Here is a 21,782-nt window from a genome sequence, read left to right as displayed (position 1 = left end):
TGTGAACAACCTTCATTCAGCTGATAGCAGAGTCTTGAGTCTGAGGTAAACAATAATTTGGATTTAGAAGGAATCCGCTTAATGTTAACTGCCACTGTGTTGAGTTGTTTTCATTTTGGTCATGGAAAAAAATCATCTCATATTATACTAAAAGGTTTATTTTCTATTTGTGGGTGGGTGGCACACATGCATACATGGGTACATATATGTATGTGCTAGTGTGTGCCTGTCAATGTCACACTAGGGCACTAGTTTATCAGAACTTGGAGCTCCAGGATGTCTGTGGGTACTTGTAAACAAACATAAGTCCCCTGGAAGAGACGTAAGTTCTCTTTACTGCTGAGATTTCACACACAACTCATTTCTATTGGAAACAGACGGACTTAAGAGATGTAATAGTACAAACCATTACTGTAGAGACAGAATGTCACTATAAATGCAAAAGTCCCTCTAGCAAATTGTCAAAAATGTGTTCTTATTATTTATGTACTTTCCTATGTGACAAAGAAAGCCAAGACATATGGTTATAATAGAGCATGCATTGAAGAGGTCTGCCTGTGGGTTTGAGTTTGAATGGTCTCCATACTTCATTTATTGATATGTAAGAAGTCATGTGAGTTCGTGATTGCATGCTTTTGCCCAGGATGGACACACTGATTTTGATGATTTTCTATAAATATATGTGCACAAATATATTATAAATATAAAATTATCTTTTTATATAGAGTTGTATATGTCATCATAATTTCTATGACAGTTTGTTTGCGGGAAGAAAATAAGCACAAAATCTCAAGAGAAACTACAGAATTCAATTAACATTATAACTTCATTTTATAAGCAATGACACTGGAGTCCAGACAGGCAAGACATTTGCCCCAGAGTCACTACAAGGCAGGGGCTGACTGTACACATTTCTTTTATCTTTGAGCCAATGCTCTTTCAGCCTGGTTTTTCCTTCTCGGTATGGATTAGAACTTCTTGATAAAATCAGAAGTTCTTATAAGTCTCCTCTTCTTTTGGTGACAGAAAGAAAAATGTGCTCTTGTTTCTCTGAAGTGTTTGCAAACAACTGCAAATAGTTCCCTACCTTTGAGACCTTAGATTCAGTTTTTTGTGGATCATTCAACCAAAACCATGTCTACTCCCTACCTTTCCCTTTATGGAATGCACTTTTAAAACATTTTAATCATGCTCTTAGATGGCTCATTTAATTACATACTAAACCTTGGTCTGGGAATTTAATGACTTCGTCCTGGGCCACGAGGAGCTTAAATAACAATTCAAGAAAGTCTTCAAAATAACTTACCTTGAAGAACTAGGATTTTTGCTCTTTGTGACTTGGGCTACTGCCCAAGTGAGCAACTCGGGTTCTAATGAAGTAATGCTCACAAATTTGTTCCTAATTTTCTATTCTACTTGTTTGTCTTCTCTCTTATTGTTATACAATTAAAATCCCACATACTATAAAATATCATGACCTCAGACTATTTGGGTTTATTTATTTATTTATCTGTGTGTTTATTTGTGTGTACATGTGTTTGTGTCTTGTTCTCTCTTTGGCAGTGTTGTTTTTATAGCCGTAAAGCTGAATTTCAGGACAGAAGCGTCTATTACATTTTCACTAATACACTTGAGCAATGCTTGTTTTGCTAACTTCTGGGCTCTGGCCAACACACAAGGACTTCTATCAGTTGAAATGGCATCCTCGACCTCTGCCTGGGTGTAGATTGTTAGGCTGTGAGTGTCTAGAACGATGTCTCCCGTCTCCACACTTCAACCAGTGTGTACTAAAGCAACATTGTAAAATAATTATAATCTCTTGAAGGAAAGCCAGCTGTGCAACTTCAGCCCCCATCGTTCTTCAGTATTTCATACACAGTTCTTATTTTAACAGGACCGGCTTGTAGAAGGCACTCACTTGGGACTGCTTAGCCAGCTGTACAACTTTTATTTTGAAGAAAAAAAGTTGAGCCTCAGAACGGGCTGTTTTAAAGACAGGGAGGGACTTAGCCTTGCCGGCTTGACCAGTATATGGAAGGAGAGCTCTCATGGCTGCAATAACTTAGGGGGAGCTCCTACCTGGGTGTCGCTTGGGGTAGGAAGGTTTCTGTTTGTTTTGTTCTGTTTCTGAGGGTCCTGTGTGTTTCCCTTGCCTGTATCAACGTGACTCTTGGTGGGTTTTGCACACCCTACTCTGTGGGGGAGTGCCCCAAACGTGCCTGTCTTATGTGGCCTCTATGGACACACTGCCCAGCTGGCAGAGAACAGGGAAGTTTTCTCCCAGCACCCAAAAAGAGAAAGAGGAAACTACTTTTTCCTTCTGGGATCCTTGCAGCACAATAGCTTCCACATTCCTTCCCCGGATTTCTGGAGTGCTTTCCAGGAAGAAGTCAAACCTTCATCTTTAAATGGATGAGTATGTCACAATCAGGAAGAAACATCTCCAAAGACCCATCTTTCGGTAAGTCCTGTTGCATCCCAGGTGGCTCCGGGGCTGTCAGCCACAATGGTCTCTCTCCTTCATCTTCAACCCGAGGAATGTGGCGCTGAAAAACAGCAAAGCAGCAAAGGGTGCCTGGAGTTTAACTTCACGCACACTGAAGAAATCCTTTTATTTTCTACTCCCTGAAGCTCGGTACATAAACGCTTATCAATTCTTCAAAATATGCTTTAAAAACATTTTAGCTGTTCAAGCACATGAGTGACATAGCACTGGAAAAACTTTTGAAACCTTGTGCAATCTCTCCCTGTCGCTTAGTGCCGCTGCACACTCTACTAATTGGAAAATATTGTGCTTGGTTCTTTGAACTGATTACACTCAAGGGCAGGGTTTCTGTGCTGTAAATGCTATGTCTTTCTGAAGTAATGTGCTCTGAGATAAATTTGAATTTGATAGCTACTGGGCTAGAGTGTACATTTTCTAGATCCTTTGGGAATATTAGGCAAGCAGTTAGACAGGAATAGGTCAAAGAGGAGGACTGTAGTATATAGAATGTGTAACCAGGAAAATATGGGCATAGTATAATAAACTCAGCTAAGGTTAATTTGGTGTGTGTGTGTGTGTGTGTGTGTGTGTGTGTGTGTGTGTGTGTGAATGCTTATTCTCTGGGGCAGCGCTGATATCTAACTATTTTTAGCTTGATTGCTTAGTTATCTCTTACATACTTTGAGAATGAATAGTTTTTAAGTAGGTAGAAAATGAACACATAATTTCTTTTTCTTAAGACAAAGGACTTAATTGTCAACTTTTTATTATTTTCTCTGAAAATATTGGAAGGATACAAAAAATAGTGAATGTTAATAACAGTAGATGCTACCTTGAAGTTTTAGCCACTAGTTGTTGATCTATAAATCCAGAATAATAGAAATCTATAGAACAGGCCTTATTATTACTTCATCCTGAATACAGGTAGATCTTAAAGAGTAAAATTACATAAAGCCTATGCATTTTATGTGCTAAGTAAAATTTTTTTACAGTCTCATTAATAGAAATTGAGTTCCTTGGTAACGTATGACACGGTTACAATATAAATCTGTTTTCAAACATTTTGAAGGTAAATTATACTTATTTCCAATATGGACTTAGGCATAATTTATATATACTTAAATATCTACCTGTAAATACTGCAAAGCAACAGCTATAATTATAACTTCAAAAATCCAAAATTATCCTCAAAATGCATATTCACCTCAGCAGTCTTCCAACACCATATAATTAAATAATTTATACAATGATATATTAATACATTATTCTCTATCTTCTCTCAAGTTCATGGTAGTTACAGGAACTGCTCAAACTGGAATCTACTTTTTGTTCAGAAGGCAAGGTGTGTTGGACAGAGGCAGACCCACCTGGCCACCTTTTCTGGGTGTGTTAATCCTGTGTGGAAGTTTGGGGGATAGAGACAGAGGGTCTTGTGCCAAATTGTCTATACTCCTCCTAAGTTATATGCTCAGGTGCTATTTGCAGGTAGACATTACCCTATCTATAGTTGTAGTATTTAAATACAAAGAACTGGCTCTTTGTGAAAAGTAAGATTTTGTTTTTGGTGCCTTAATAATTAGAATAAAACATGGTGTGCTCCTGGTGATCTGGGTGAGTCTTTTTGATTACTACCAAGAGGTCGTACTTTCACTCAGGCAGTTGTTTCCAGCAAGTGTAGGAAAGGGATCAAGGTTAGATGTAGGGTGAGATCGACAGGCACGTGGGCGCTGGCATTGCTGTTACTATGCATGGTGAAGAGGTGAGGGCAGAACACGACAGTTTAGTGTAGTCGGCCATACTTCCTTAGAGCATCTGGGCACCGGCTTCCTCATAGCTCTTTGTAGTTTTAGGCAAGCTGGCAGTTGGGGCAAACTCTAGTCTTCAGTGAATTGCCCTATCTTACAGCTCTCCTCTGGGTGCCTTGTCCCTTAGACATCGTATATATTCCGAGTCTCACATTGGAACATCTTTTTTTCAGGCCTAGCTTTTCTTCTTAGAGACCTGTTCCAGTTATCTCTTACTGGGTGTATTTCTGCCTGTTTCTGCACTCCTTGAGGGCCTTGCTCCTGATATTAGTACACTTGGTAAGGAAATCTGTTTCATGTGTGCCAGTAGGGCCACATACATTTAACAGGAGTTTCAAGAATGTGATATCTTAGCTGCTTATAAATAATTCATTTTAGGTTTAGCAAGACAGGTAAGGTTTGGAACTTTCATTCTGAAATTTCAAATTTCTTTATGTAGGATGGCTTCTCCTAAACATCTTGTGGTTCTAATCCAACTGACCTGTACTTCGCTGGCAGACTTTGAGTCCATTAGAGATATTATCATGTATGTGTGTGAGCATAACACTCAAATGGGAGCACACAACAGGAGGAAGTATTATAAGACAGATTGCGAGTACAAGAGGTGATCTTAAGTGATCTTAGAGAAAAGATGCAAAATTTCTTTTAAATTCCCTTTTTTTGAGACAGAATTAAAGTCAATTTTTATATCAGCATAATTACTGTAGATTTAAGAAAGTAAAAACCATTTATTAAATAAGAAAAAAAAGATTTTGGAATAATGCATAGTACATTCTCACATCCCATGGCTGGATTAAGAAGAGTCTGACATAACTTAGATCCTGTTTCTAAGAATGTACAAATTGTTCTTATAAAGGTCATCCTTGGAATGATAATATATACTTACACACATCTCCACACTATGTGAGCCAAAGAACAAAAACAAAACTTCTCTGATGGCCATGGCAGGAGTGTGTATAATCTTGTTTATGAATAGTGTGCAGATCTTTGGGATCAGTCCTGAGCATTTGAAAATCTTGTTTCTTAAACATACAGCATGGTTCTTGAGGTGTCCTTATAACTTAAACTTATGCAGAGAAAAGACAAATCTTTACTTCTAGAGGAAATAAGATATAATTTTTAAGGAAGGAAATAACATCACAAAACAGATATTCGTGTGCTCCCAGTCTACAACACAAGTTTCTGCCTCTCAGTATTTACAAAAGAAAGTTACATGGATCATTAAAATCCAAGGTGCAAATCAACCATTAAGGAGTGAGACCTAGGCACACATGACTGTAGGCCTTTAAAGTTCTCTTTCTGGATCAGCAAAGGGAATTTTCTGTGGGGTCTAATGACTGACGTTTCTATCTCTTCCTCGTTTTTCATCTTATTGAAAGTCACCAATTTATATTTTTATACTACAGAATTTAGCACAATCACATGAAAGACCCATGTGCAACTTCAACAAAATAATTGCTGAAAACAATTCTGTATTATCAAATTTATATTGTTTTGTAAGCTTGATACCAAGAAAACTTTCCCCTAAGAAGCTTCAACCTTAAAAACTGTGAAACTACTTCTTTGAATGTCTTTGTTATGCAGAGGTTAAGTGTGAGCTTCTGCCCTGAGATCATCCCCTGGTTCACGCCACACATTTTCCCATTAAATTTTATTGCATGTGAAGTTTTCCCATTGTAATTCATAAAAGTGGATAGTTAATGTGAATTGTAAGGATTCTTGCAGGTTAAATGCTTGTGTTGTTTGTAAGCAACAACCTTTGAACCTCTTTCAGGGTTCCAAATTGGGTAAGTTATTTTTTTGTGGGGATTTTCCATTAGGAGTACCATTTTAAAAAGTCATAAACAAAATCAAATTACACAAATAGTTCTTCATCAACCCTAGCAATGAGAACTGCTCTATTCATCTGGGATCTGAGACACTAAAGGGCGGAGCTGCCAGGGCCACAGACTAAAGCAAATCGGGTTCAGATCTTCCCAGCCTCCCAGCCCGTAGAACACTCTGTTTCTTCTCTTTATGTGTTCTCAAAAGTTTTATTTTTACAAGTATCTGTTAGAAGTGGAATTCTGAGTGTGTTTTTGGCACACATGTTCCGTTCACATAGAAATGTCGAATGCAATAGGATGGAATGAAGAAAACTATAAAAAGATCTTAATTCTGCTCGTTGGACTACTGGGTAACTTCTGGGGCTTATGATTTAAGAAAATAATATTATAAAATAAGTTACATATCTTGTTGAAATATATACCATATATTTAATATGAAAAATATTTTTTATTATAATCATTGTTGTTTATTCCCATGGTTTACCTTAGTGTATCAACGCTATGGAAGCCCACACTTAAGTAGGACCTCATCTTTCACATAGAGGAGGGGCACCTGACTACATCAGATTTTTTTCTTGTCAAGGCGTCCAGGTAAAACTCGGTTATTCTGATATTTAAGATAGCTGCATTTCCTGCAGAGCTATTGTTATGACTAAAACTAACTTGAACAAATAGTGTAAATCATAAAATCAACTCCCTTGAATATTTAAAGGAATTATGATTCATTATTGGTTGTTTTTGTTTTATAAATATTTAAGTACTTGCTATCATTTAATTGGAATGTCTTTTGATCTTCTTTCCTTACTACAGAAATATATAATTTTGAGAAAATACATTGTACAATCTCATCAGAGTATAGGAAGTCACACAGAAAAAACTAAATATTAATATTAACTGATAAAATTATATAATATATTAAATATCCTTTTATCCACAATGATTTTATAGGATACGACTCTACGTGAATCACATATAAATTATAACATAAACACAATATCATTCTGAATTTGTAAATACATTTTTCATTTTTGCCTACAAGATAAGTTTATAAATTTGTTTAGTAATAAAAGAAAGATCCAGGCATACTGACAACATGATACCCTATCTCAAAAACAGAGAACGCAGGAGAAATAGAGAAAGTCAGTATGTGAACTGGCAAGGGAGACAGTCACTAGAAAGTTAGCTTTAAAGTTTTCAAAAATGTATATGCTGTTTTTTGATGTAGGTGATAAATAAAATAACTTTTCTTTTCCATTTAGATTTTTACTTTTTGCTTTTAAAGTACAAAATATTACAAAACAGAGATGTGTGTGTGTGTGTGTGTGTGTGTGTGTGTGTGTGTGTGTGAGTGTGATTGCCTGGGCAAGCTTGGTATATATGTGGAGGCCAGAGGTTGACTTTTTCTAAAGATTTCTACCTTATATTTTGAGACAGAATGTCTCATTGACCCTAGAGTTCACCATTTTAGCCAGACTTGGTGGCCAGTGAACCCTTGTGGTCTATCTGTCTCCTCCCACCAGTACTGGAGTTACAGGCATATGCCAACACACTGGCTTTCATTTGGGTTCTGGTGGTCCAAAATCAGATCTTCCCACTTGTGCAGCAAGCACTTTACATCCCGAGAAATCTGCCCAGCACCAAGGAAATAAATGATGAATGTAAGGTTGAGGACACTGAAGAACAGTGGTTCTAAACCTGTGGGTTTTGACCCCTGTCTGGGGGGGATGAACGACCCTTTCACAGGGGTCACCGAAGACCATCATGCATATTACATATTTACATTATGATTCACAACAGTAGGAAATACAGCTATGAACTAGCAAAGAAATAATTTTACATTGTGGGGGAGGGTCACCACAACATTGAGAGCTGTATTAAAGGGTCACAGCATTAGGAACTACTGCTATAGAGCATGATGCTACTTAACCAAGCAAATCTATTCTAAAATTGATATATTTACTAAAAATTAATCTTCTTCTTGTGCTGGTCAAGGGTTTTATGGCTGATAGCTAAAGGTCATTGTATTTAGAGGACAAGGAATTGATACAAATTGATCTTTAACATAAATTGCAAGGGCCAAAGCAAAACAAGCTTATTTGAATTCAAAACAAGTAATGGTTATCATTAAAAATAATTGAACATTAGTGAACCTTTTTATTTTCCTAGTCATACTAAGTGGTCATTATCTATTGATAAACTGTAGTTTATTATGTATTTTAACTTGCTGTTGTTGTTTTCATCAGAGGCCTTAGTATTAATACTAAGAACTAGCTATCATCCAATACTCTGCTGGGAAGTTATACGCATGCAGTACTCTAGACAACTTTGCGATAGGAATGGCGTTTGAAGTGAATGACTTAATCTACAGAGCCAAGATCCAGGAGCAGACTGAAGCATGGGAAAGTGTCTCCCACTCAGCGGTACACATCTTGTTTCACAGGCTAGACAGCTTGCTGATGCTTGAGGTTATTTTGGGAGTTTGGTATGATTTAGAAATGGCTTTTCAAAGATCTGGAATGTTTGAAATGAGGAAAATCAAGATTATGCCCGTAGAATAATCTATTTAATGGTCTCACATCATCTGGAAATTCTTACATTTTGAGTAATTAGCATTCTGTGGATTTTGTTTAAGTAAAAATCAGGAGCAGAAAGTCATACCCATGGATGCTTGTTAAAAGATGACCCATGGGTCTGTAGACAGGGGATAACTTTAAAGATGTCTGCAGTATTTATAAACCAAGCCTCTTCAGTTCTGTGCCTGGACATAACATAGTTTTGACAGTTTGTTCTCATGGGAAAGCTTCAGTTTATTTATGATTTTGATTACGGCTACTTGGACATGAGCTCTAATTGAGGAAAATCCAACATTTCCTGAACTGGAGCTGCTGGAAGTGGAGAGCAGCCCAGTGAGTGTATCAGAAGGAACAACTCGCTCTTCTCTGTGGGTTATCTTTGCACTTTCTGCTCCTGCCCTCCCAGAGCCTTACTTTTTCTTATGAAGAGACTTGATTTCTTAGATGGATTGGTGTCCATTTCTAGTGTTTTTGTGACTCCAGACTGGTATCTTACGATGGTATTGTTAGAAAAGGTGTGTGTGCATGTGTTTGTGTGCGTGTGTGTGTGTGTGTGTGTGTGTGTGTGTGTGTGCACGCGCGCGCGCGTGTATGTGTGTGTATGTGTGTGTGTGTGTAGGTGTATGTGTGCTTGTTTATGTACACATGTGTACAAAGGTATGCTTGTCTCTGTGTGTGTGTGTTTTGAGAGAGAGAGAGAGAGAGAGAGAGAGAGAGAGAGAGTTTATGTGTGTGTAGGTATGCTTGTTCTTGGTGCAGATGTAAAGACCATTTGTTGACTATTTATTTGTTTGTTTGTTTGTTTATTATAGACTCTCCACTTTATTGTGTGAGGCCTGAGCTTCTTGTTTTGCAGAGGCTGACTGGATAGTGAACCCAAGGTTCTGTCTGCCTCAGCACCCTAGTGCTGGGCTTACAAGCGTGAGCTGTCACCGCTGACATTTTACCAAACTAAGGATTTGAACATGGCTTCTCATGTTCACTGAGCCATCAACTCAGTCCTAGAATAAATTTTAAATACATATTTACTAGTCATATATTTCTTGATCATCTGTATATAGGCATAGAGAATTATGAGCTTTAGCATGAAATTACTTCAGCTTTAAAAAATAGAATTGAATTTGACTATTTTGAAGATCAAAGAGTTTGGAACAAATTGATTACAAATCCACAATAATGAAAGAGTAAAGCTGTGTCTGTCATTAACACAGGACAGTGTCAATTTTATGGGTTTCAATTGAGAAAGTCTTACGAAGTCAACTCACTTTTAAGATACATCATAAAGCTTGGATAAAAGTAGGCGTATGTGAAAATCTGGGAGCATTTGCTTATCAGAGATCTTCAGTGAAGATACCAAATGCTTATGTTTCCTCCGACAGGGAGGTTTCCATGGTACCCAATAAACCAAAGGTGTCTTGCTGATTTCTAGGACCACAGTCCAGCACTTGTTATTTGGTTGAACTGATTCTGGCTGTAGCCATAAGATCTTGTGACATTTTCATCTGCATCCTTTTTACACATTTCCCCTCAAGTTCTATCCTAATTTCATAAACAAGAGATTGACTTTCCTAAAAACATAAAAAAATATAAGATTCCTAAGGCTAGAATCAAAATTGAGTCAATTGTAATATTTCTCATAACTTTTAGGAGAACATGAATCATAAGAAAGTGCTTCCCCAAAGCTTCAAATTTAAAAACAATGCATTCAGCACCGTCTTTCAACTAAGTAAATTAGTACTTGTGGTGATCAATAACAAGACATTTGCTTTCTTGTTTTTAAAAACACTTAAAGAGGGGCTAGAAAGATGGCTCATTGTGTAAGATCTTTTGCTACTCTTGCAGAAGACCAGTGTTTGGTTCTCAGCACCCACATGGTGGTTCATGGCCATTCATAATTCCAGTTCCAGAGGACCTGACACACTCCTTGACTCCTTGGGTACTGCATGTATGTAGTGCCTGTGCATATGCAGAGTCAAATCACTCATACACAGAGAGTAATATAAATTATAAAGTAACATCACTGAATGGGGTCTGGAGAGAGGACCCAGGTCAATCAATAACTGAAGATGATGGTATCAGCTATTACTGTTTGCAAATATTCCCAAAATATAATGCTTAAGATGACTCTTATCTTGGTGTAGAGGTAAGGTACAGGAGAGAAGGGTCCCACTGATCTTTACAAGGCTGGACTTGAACTCAGTGGGGGCTTTCTTGTATACTTGTGGTCAAATGGAGTATTTGCTCATGGTGACTGATATAAGGGCCCTGGGTTACATGATTTAGCTTTCTTACATTTAATCTTTAACATCTCTCTATGGAATAGCCTGGGCAAATTTTCACCATCATTGTAAGGTGCAGGAATGGGAACATTTCTTTTCTGTAGGCTCCAAATGAATCTTACTGAGTCATGTTGTCATTGCTCATTGGGAAGATCAAGAAGTCACTTAACAAGCTCAGGAAGGCCATGATGCCAACAGACAGTCCACACAAGAGTGTGCACAGAATTGGGTGAACTAGTGAAGTATGCTTTTTCTGAAAGTGCTTATGTTTCTCTGATAATTCTTTTCCTTAATCCACCTATAGTTTATTCATTCACCGAAGAGATAATAGATCATCTAATCTTCCAGGCTATAAAGTTGCCTTAGTGATTCCTGAGGACAGGAAAAATTATTAACAGAGCAGTGAGGTCCTGATCAGTGATGGGTGGGTAATGGGTCAGATGGGTTGCACCTGACTCCCAGGTGACAGCATACCTGAGATTCTTAGTTAAAACCTTTTAATAGGTTTAAAGTTTAAAGTAGTCTCACCTAGTTGCCTAAATCAGTAGTTATTATCCTGATAGCAACAACCCATGTTTTCCCAGGTCCTTTTGAAAATGGATCTTTATTAAGGGACTTGCTAATACACCTGAGGAAATTAGTTATTTTAACTGAAGTTGCAGAATTAATTATATAATTTTAGGCAATTCAATTCTAATTCTGCTAATTCAGTGACCTAAAAAGTAAGTTTTGGAAGCAGCAACTTCAACAGACACACAGCTCTCTTACATGCATTTGATTTGTAGCTCATAATGTGCATTTTTCTTGGCTTAAAGTTTAGTAATTTTTTTCGAACATGTTCTTTATGTAATAGGCTTATGGTAATGATTTCTGTTTCTGAACTGTCCCAAGGATCACAGCAAAAAAGCAAATGTGTTGGTAAAAGCTACAAACTTAATAACCTCTCTTTTGAATCTGAGACACAGATGTGTTTTTGCCACCATCAGAATCTCAGCTTACAAAACAAAAGAGAAACAAAAGTGCCCTCCAGCATTAGCCTCATAGATTCAGGTTCATCAAGTCCAGGGATAGAAAGCTTTGATGTGCTTCTAACCCCCTCCAAGTTCATGGTAGTTTAGGGCTTGATGTGGGCTCGTATCCTTGAATGATAGAATTAATACACTCTAGAAAAGGAACATCTGAAAATGGGCTTAATAACATCAAAAAATTATTGGAAACAGAAGCCAGTTTTTCTTCTCTTTGCTCAAAAAAAAAAGTCTGAGCAGAGCTGGTGACATGTACCTCTAATTCTAATGTCCAATATGCAAAGGCAGGAGGAGTCCTGTGTGTTTCACCGTGTGAGCCTGTCAGACGAATTAAAAGGTGCGCGTGTGCATGTGTATGTATGTGTGTGTGTGTGTGTGTGTTGGTACTCATGTGAGAATCTGAATGTGAGTGTGAAGATGCCATAGCCAGTATGTAGACGTTAAAGGACAACACTGATAACCTCGTGGGGGAACAGACTCTCTGTTGCTCTTCAGGCACACATGCTGCGATGGTTGTCATTGAGTTTCTAGTCCTGCCCTGTCTCTATCTCCCAACTCTGTGGAGGTACTGGGTTCAGAGATGGTTAAACTACTTACCAAGTCTTCTTCTGTGTGACTTGCAGGGATCTCAGTTCAGGCTCTGATGTTTATGTGACAAATGCATTCACTGAATTGTCTACCAATTAAGCCCTCTCAGCTTAAAAAAAAATTCTCAGATATATTTTTATAATGTAGATCTACACAGGCTAGTAGGAGCTCCAATATAATAGTTTTCAGAGTTGGCTCTGGTATCTTGAAATCACTGGAGACTCAGAAAGAAAAATCCAAATGTATAAATGACTTAGTTACTTTTTCTGCTGCTTTGATAAAAATTTCCTGGTGAAAGGGAAGAATTGGTTATTTTGGCTCACAATTCAAGGAATGGTCCCTGCTGGAGAGGCAGTTTTGGCTTCAAGAGCCCGTGACACCTGCAGGAATCACATCCACAGTCAGGAAGAAGACAACGATGAATACAATTCAAGCCCCGTAAATGGTAGCACAGCCTTCAGGACCAGTGTTCCAACCTCAATAAAACTAACCAAGATAATACCTCTGGCATGGCCAGAAGTTAACAGAGTCTAGATAATCACTCATCAGTATCCTCAGTGCTTGTTTCCTATGTGATTCTAGACCCTGTCAAGTTGTTAATATTAATTTTCCTAGAGGATGTTGGAAGTAAAAATTTCTGGATAAGACATAGGAATCAATGTCTTCTTAAACTCTCTACTTTTTTCTTCTATGTAGTCAATTTTAATAACTTTGTCCCTTGAAAGAGGTACATGGGAAATGCAGTGACAAAAAGGAAGGTGACCCTCTTAAGAGTGTCATCCTTTGAAGAAAGAATAGGTTTCTGATAGGCAAAGAGGAGGAGGAAAGGGCACCCAGGGGCTGAAAAGTGTTGGAGAAGGTTTTGTAACTGGGAGACTTCCTGACTGGCCGGTACCCAGCGCTGTATGCCCAGCCCTGGGTGAAGGCAAGCAGCTGAGAATTTGGAACAGACTGGAGAGCTAATGTTGACTGCATGCATTCTACAGATGTGTGTGGCCACTTGACTGATAGGATGTGAAACCTGAGCTCAGCATTTCCAGAAAGTCTTGTCCTTTTGTCCTAGGACACCACTGCCCTGACCCACTAGGAATAAAACACTATTTGTTACTGCTACTTGATGTACCCATACCCTTTTTAAAAGGTTTGCAGAAGACCTTATTTTTATTTTTGGTTAATAGTTCTCAAAATGTATTCAATTATAGTTCTCATTAATGTCCTTAGAAAGTGGCGTTTGGAAGAAACTCTCCATTTCTCCTGAACATGTCTGATCCATTTTCTGAAACTTGCTCACTTTTTGCTTTTCTTCTTTAACTGATTGTTTTCTTATTTTTATTATCTGGAAGATAGTATGACCCCCCAAGAGATGTTTCCACAACTAATATTTTTCCTCTCATCTCAGAGAAACACCGTGGCCTAGCTGGAGAATAGTGACTGTTTATTATGTAACCATGATGGGGAAAGTTTTTTTTTTAAAAAAAAAAGGGAAGAAGAAATATTTTGAAAAGATTGAGAAACAGTGAACAACACACATTATTGAAACAGCTGAGGATAAATGGAGAGGTAACAGAGGGGCGTTCCGTGGGGACTGTCCCGCCCAGGTGTCACTGCACACCTGGATCTTGAGTCTTTTCTCTTATTTCAGCCTGAAAAGATTTTTTTCCCCAAGAATTACCTTTAAATTCATACTTACTGAAAAACAGTTTGAAATCTGTAGTTAATTCTGTTTGAGCAGTAATAACTTAAAACTGTGTAGATTCCTATATAATATATTTAATTAAAATTCTATATGCCTGATTTATTATTTGTTGCAAACGATCTTCATGAAATGTGAAGATTCCAGCTTCAAGGTGAGGAAGCCAAAGTCCAGGGGGATCACAGGAAGCTAAAGGAAGGCACAATGACATTGGGAGCAAATAGAAAAATGTGTTTGCACTTACAGGCTTTATTTCTGAGTCCATAGTGTTTACAGGTGATTCCTCACTGAGATACGTTTCCTCTTTGTTTCTAGCCAAAGAAAGCAGTTGAGTTAAAACAAAACCAAAACCAAACCCTTTGCCTTTCTGAATTATGTAATACAGTTGATTTCCATGAAAGCCTTTTCTGGAAGAGATGAAGAGGCAAACAAAAAGCCACTGTCTCGTGATTTCCTGTGATAACTGCAAATGTGGATTTTACAGGACACACGATAGACCCACTAGGAACTAGAGGACACAGAGTACTGTCTCCAGATGAAGAAGGAGGAGGGGAAAAAAAGATAAAGTTCAGGCTGTTGCTTAGAAAGTGTTCCTAAACACAAGAGATTTGTTGCTATCATAACCTAAACAACCTTCTCTCCCAAGCAGCAGAAGAGACCCTGAAGATATTGGGGGGTGTGGCTTCCTGGATGTGCAACACAGCTTTCTGTTGCATTATGACTTGCATTTAATGGAAATGACTACAGGTTGGAAGAAGCCAGTCTGTTCTGTGTTTGTTTTGTTTCGCTTTTTGTTTATTTGTCTTAAAGAGTTTATCGTATTGTAAACTTCTTGAAATGTCAGACTGAGAATGTCTGGCTGACTGAGACAGACACAGATACTTATACCTAACCTTTGGACTGAAGTTAGGGATCCCTGTGATTGAATTAGGGGAAGTATGGAAGAAGTTGAGGAGAAGGGTGACCTGATATGAAGACCAGCAGTTTCAACTAACCCAAACCCTTGGTATCTCTCAGACGCTGAGCCACCAACCAGGCAGCATACAGAACTGGTCCGAGGCCCATATACATATTACAACAGGGGACTGCCTGGTCTGGTCTCTGTAGGAGCAGGCTCCTAACCCTCAAGAGACTTGAGGCCTCAGGGAGTGGGGAGGCCCGGGGAGGGGAGGGACATCCTGTTGAAGACAGGGGGGAACAGGGGGAAGGAGGAATGGGATGAGGAGCTGTGGGAGGGTGGATGGGAAGGGGACAATGACTGGACTATAAAAAAATAAAAGTAACGTGAGAGGGGAAGGGGGAGAAGGATGGGAGGGGGAGGGGGAGAGAGAAAATTTTTTCTAAAGAGAAAATTTCTCACAATGTGTTAAGCAAACTGTAGAATGCTTCTTAAGGCCTTTTTCCTCTGTTAAGAATCAGACATCGAAAATAAAAAGAAGAATCAGATATTGAGATGACTCAGTAAGAGCAGTTGACATGCAATCATGAGAACCTGAGTTTGAATCCCCACTGTCCCCATAAAGTGCTGGACGTGGCCATGCATACCTGTAGCCTCATCAAGAAGGGAAGGATGAGACTCTGGGAACTCACTGGCTGGCCTGCCAAGCTGAAATGATTAGCTTAAGTTTTAATGAGAGATCTTATCCCAAGGATTAAATTATGAAAAGACCCAACCTTTGTTTCTGGCCTCTACGTTCACACACACAGACACACATATGCATACACATATAACTTGAACACACACACACACACACACACACACCCCAAGGTCACATATTTAGAAATCTTTACTGAAACTGTATTTGCTACTACAGAGTGGTAAAGGCATATTGTCTTAAAATGCATTCCTTTCCTAGGGTGAAATGGTGTTCAATTGTGCTTCCTTTAACCATGATACATTAACAACAATTAAACCTGCTACTAATTCAAAACATGGAAAGCATTTCTGACCACATTCAGGAGCTAAGCGTCTCTAAGGAAGGCCCTCTCTGCTGCACCAGACAGACAAACTCTCCTCGTTTCTTTCTATCAGTGTCTACCAAACTAAACTGGAAGCCAAGCTGCTGAGGTTGAATGTGTTGGGCCCCATGTACAACTGGATAATGTCTTTCTTTTTAAACCGTAACTTTGATTTTTTTTATTAGATATTTTCTTTATTTACATTTTAAATGTTATCTCCTTTCCTGGTTTCCCCTCTGTGAACCCCCTATCCTATTCCCCCTCCCCCTGCTCACCAACCTACCAACTCCTGCTTCCCTGTCCTGGCATTCCCCTACACTAGGGCATCCAGCCTTCTCAGGACCAAGGGTCTCTCCTCTCACTGATGTCTGAAAAGGCCATCTTCTGCTACATATGGGGCTGGAGCTATAGGTCCCTCCATGTGTACTTTTTGGTTGGTGGTTTAGTTCCTGGAAGCTCTGTGGTACTGGTTGGTTCATATTGTTGATCCTCCTATGGGGCTGCAAACCCCTTCAGCTCCTTGGGTCCTTTCTCTGGCTCCTCTGCTGGGGACCCTAATCTCAGTCCATTGGTTGGTTGTGAGCACCTATGCTCCACCTTTTTTCCCAGCTTCCGGCACATTGATTCTCCTTTCCCTATGAGCTCTGTTGGCTATCCTTGAATACTATGTTATTCTTGTCTGGTGACCAGCACTAGTCTACACTTACCTTGTCCCCAGATTTAAACATACAGGGAACACTGTGATACTGACTCTTCCAGTAACTGCTTCTTTTTTTCTTTTTCTTCTTTTTCAGATATCTAAATACCTCATACACTACTGATTTTGCAAATGAGCATTCTGTTTGGAGGAGTTAGGCTCATATCTCTTAACTACTAGGCATTCAGTACCTCCATTAGTATATTGAATCTATATCTGAGCAGAAAGTGACCTTTGAAACCCTGTTTTCCTTTAGTGAATGGGACATTTTGAGTATGGATTTACACATTCACAAGTCATCTGAGAATAGAATTCTTAGGTGATATTTTCATAACCTACTGAGTTACATAGAAACGTGTCTTCTAAAATGATTTTCCCTTAGGTTGTTGGCTGTGTCAATTTAAAAATTCAATGTGCTTTTTATTAGTCTTTACATTGTAGGCTGTCTGGTGCTTGTGTTTATTCTCATTAACTTCTTAGTCCCTAGAAAAACACATCTCATAATCTCAGCAATTATTTCTGTGAAGTGATTGTTGACACTTAGACTTCTCAACTCATAATACATTTTATACTATATCTCATATATCATATACATATTTATTCACTGGATGACTGTATGGTACAAATATGTTACATCTAATGACTCTACAAGAATCAATTCCAAAGCACATCTGCACATCCCTTATGGAACTCTTTATATGATGGTCCCTCATGAGATAGTTCCCATCCACACACACACATGCGTATGAATACACACTCACAGGACAACAGGAATTTCCTGATCCTGGTGTTAATTCAAAAAGGATATGGAGGCAAAATACAATAATGAGAGTTTCCATAATTGATAGCAAATTTTATTTATGCTAAATATGAGTAAATGTATGAGGATTCTAGCCGGTTATTGGTTGGGCCATAGTGCTTAGGAGGAACAGCTAGCTGCTTTACATCTCTGTGTTGAGAGCTATCAAAGAAAGCTAAGACATTGCCTTGTATGGTCAATCCTTTTGACACTGAAATTTCATTTTTTTATGCCTTTTTATTTCTCGTCTTTCATAACAATTATCACATTCTTCCAATGTTGCCCTTAAAGGATTTTTTATTTCTCTCCTCTCTTCTCTGTGCCCGATGGCGTCAGTCTTTAAGCTGCTTCTCTACAATTTGATAGTGTTTTTCAGACTAGGCTTCTAATTTCCAGTCCCATAGTTCCTTGCTTCCTGAGTTATCAGATTCACATCTAATGCTTTGTCCTAGCTAGATCATTCCTGACTTCTGAAATTTGCATGTCCTTCATTTCTAGCAAGTGAAAAATTAGAAATAATGCAATTTGCAAGGCTCTTAATTATCACCACTGCTTCTTTTGTTTTAACTCCTAAGTAATCCTTGATGACTCATTCTCTCTGGGACCTGCATTGTTTCTTCTGCTTTGTCTGTTTCCACCCAGTTCTGTCAGTCTCCTGCCAGCACCATTCTGCTTTTATGAATGCTTCAAGTACAAGTTCTGTACTGTCTGCAGGAGAGTGTTCTCAATCGTTCAGCAAGAATAAACTTTTCTAATTCTTGGAATTTAACAGCAATTGTTCTTCATTCACAGAATGAACATTTCTGTGAATATTTCTCAAGAAGTTTACTCTTTAATACATATGCTGTTTCTCCTTAGTGTGGACGTATTAAGATATCAAGTTAGAAAAGTGCCCATACCTTTCTCACTTCTCTTTTAAAGCATCATCCAACTGTAGAGAGCTCACCAGCCATCACACAGCTGGGTTAAGGAGCAGTCTAAGTTTACCTGGTCCCAGACTTTCTCCACTTCAGTGAACTTCTGCACCATCAGAATGGCCACTCTGAGGCTATGGAGTTTACTTAAGGTTTTACCTTTTCACTTATGCACCACAAAAATAAAAGAAAGAAAAGATTATAAAAGAGTCGAAACTAGAAAACCATAGAGCTCTCAATCCTCTTTCTATATGCTCACGACTCATGGGCCCTTTAGCCTGCATTCTTCCTTCCTTGTCACTTAATATTACTCTGTCCTGGTCTGCTTTCAAAATATTATACTTTTACAGCTGTTTACATATATACACATCTTATGAGATGCCAATCAACTATAAGACATTAAATACATTGGTTAATCACTGATGGCTAGTTGGTGATTAGAACATGAAAACTTAGACTATCACCTAACAACCAAGCTTCAGGATTTAAAATGAGTATACATAATTTCCAAGGAAATACACATTAATTTCTACAAAGGTAAATGAAAAATAAAATATTTATCCAGGTTTGATGAGAATTTGGAGCATAGCTGCTCAAGTTAAACACCGAAAATTTGTAGTAAATGTGTCTGTTGTAGCAGGTGAGGTTCCAATGTATTGTAGTATAATAAATTAGCAGATGTGCCTGTTGTAGCAGGTGGGGTTCTGTGTATTATAGGATATTAACATTAGCAGATGTGTCTGTTGTAGCAGGTGAGGTCCTATGTATTGCAGGATATTAAGATTAGCAGATGTGTCTGTTATAGCAGATGAAGTCTCATGTACCATAGGAGATTATCATTAGCAGATGTGTCTGTTGTAGCAGGTGAGGTTCTATTGAAGCAAACAAATCTCCTCACAGTACTTCAAAATCTTTTAAAAATAATTTTATTTATTTATTTATTCTGTTTACGTTATTATACACTTTGGTGTTTTGCTGCATGAATGTCTCTGTGAGAGTGTTGAATCCCTTGTAACAGAAGCTACAGACAGTTGTAAGCTGCTATTGTGGGTGCTGGGAATTGAACCCAAGTCCTATTGGAAGAGCAACCAATGCTCTTAACTGCTGAGCCACCTGTCCAGCCCAAGTAATCAAAATTCTAATACATAACTTAATGAATATAAACAGAAGTATAAGTTTTCAAAACTGTAGTATCTACTAAAGTGTGTGTGTGTGTCTGTGTGTGTGTGTGTGTGAATATATATTCCACATTAGACAGAAGCACACACATCTCAGTTTTGCTAAGGAGTAATCATGATAGCTACCACTGTATGAGCATTTACAAGCTGGTTTTTCAAATCCTATAGTATTTTTTTCATATATGAAAAATTAATTCCAAAGGCATTGGTTGCTTTTTTAAAAGGATATCATCACTGTTAAGAGTCAAACTTACACCTGCCAACTCACACAATTAACAGGAAGTTCATATTGTCCCTAAACAACAGGAAAGTAGTGTGAGGTATATTCAATAGTAATGAAAGTTGGAAGGATTTGCATATTCATTGATGATTTTTATTGGCAAGAAAACTAAACACTATGATTAGGCATGAATTGACTGACTAAACCCTATTGGCCCAAGCAGTGATATTCTCAAGTGTGAGGGACTAGGAGATTTCTTAAATACAAGAAATTTGACAATACATTTCATAGAAAACTTAGCAGCAGTAATAACCAACAAAAACATGATTTCTTTTATGATCATATGATCGAAATTCTAAATAATTTCAGTAATTTAAAAACCTTCAAAATTCCTGTGTTGGTCCTACTTTTAGATAACTGTGAGTACTGTTGAATTTTACTTATTTGTCATCTATCAATCTATTTTCTTGCTATCATATATTGTATTATATAGTATGCATGATGTGTGGATGATGAAGTATGTTTGCAAATACACTACATATACATACATCACATATATATGCACATGGATATGTATATCATATTCCTCAATTAGTATTATTTTATACATAGAATATAAGATATATTTGGGGGGAAATCCCACTATATTTACAACTGAAACTATAGTTTCTCTAAACATGGTTTCTTGGCTACATGTATTTGTTTTAAGAATGAAAGGTCAGCCAAATTTGTAAATTTTTTAAATTGTTGTGAAGTTATCTGTTTCCAATCTATTGTTTAAAATGTGTTGGAGAAATATAAGAACTGCATACTTAAAATGGAAAACTTCTTAATGTTGCTCAATTTTGTAAACTTACATTAAGTAAAATAGACATCTATATGTTTTAGGTGATGGATTTTTGAGCATTTGTAACTACAAAGATTTGTGGAAACTGTTAAATTCAAAAAAGCCAAAACAAACAAACAAGCAAACAAGCAATACTCCTTAAATCCAGAACCAAACCAAACCAAAACCTAAAGAAACAGCTTTCATAGGATTTTATAAATATCTGCCAAACTTCTCTTTAAGACTTCCCCTTTTGTGTTTTAGGTTTATGGCTTCATGTGAAGTAACAATTTTCAAAGCAAGAATAATGAAAGAAGTCTTCAACTATAGTCTCAGTGACGTCAAATTGACTAGGTTACATCAAGTTCTGAATGGCTATGTGAAGATTATATAGTGAAAGAGAATGCTAAATGTCATCCTCGGGTAGCTATGTCTGGGTGAAAACTGAAGGCCCTCTGTTTCCTGAAATCCTCCTGGATGGCTGAGGGACAGGGTTTTCTATTTCTTTGTGTCTGTCACAGTTCTGTGAGGAGTTGATGACACATACTTGTATACTTGTTGAATGAAAGGACAAATGAATGAATAATAAAGAAAGGCCTGAAACTTACTAAGTTTGAAATAGTGCCTTTACTGGAAATCTACACATTTGCCATGAGCCTGAAAATCTAAAAATTAGTAATTAGAACCACATATTTAGATTTATTTTGAAGATGGAAACTGTTGAATAAATTCAGTATATTCAGCTGCTTAAGACTTGATCTCACCAAAATATTTTGTATAAGGTTTTAGAATTTGGGGCCTGATTGAATGTTAATTTCTCACTTTTAAATTGAAGAAAATAATGGTACCATGTCAGGTTGAGTGAAGTTGGTCATACACAGGAGGGAGCTGACCAGCTCATTGAAATGTGCTGTT

At 37.8% G+C, this 21,782-nt stretch overlaps 1 protein-coding gene across 2 annotated transcripts in view; it reads left to right on the top strand.

Moving 5' to 3' along the window:
* Nucleotides 1-1,912: 1,912 nt before the first annotated feature.
* The window catches only part of Pde1a (phosphodiesterase 1A), a 201,019-nt gene continuing 181,149 nt past the window's right edge, over nucleotides 1,913-21,782 (top strand). For both annotated transcript variants that reach the window (XM_052182786.1, XM_052182787.1), the window contains exon 1: nucleotides 1,913-2,461. In XM_052182786.1, coding sequence (XP_052038746.1) covers nucleotides 2,409-2,461 — 53 coding nt within the window. In that variant the 5' untranslated portion in view covers nucleotides 1,913-2,408. The remainder of the gene's footprint in view (nucleotides 2,462-21,782) is intronic.

The sequence above is a fragment of the Apodemus sylvaticus genome, chromosome 5, assembly GCF_947179515.1.
Source record: "Apodemus sylvaticus chromosome 5, mApoSyl1.1, whole genome shotgun sequence".
NCBI lineage: Eukaryota > Metazoa > Chordata > Mammalia > Rodentia > Muridae > Apodemus > Apodemus sylvaticus.
This window is presented reverse-complemented; position numbering and strand designations above follow the sequence as displayed.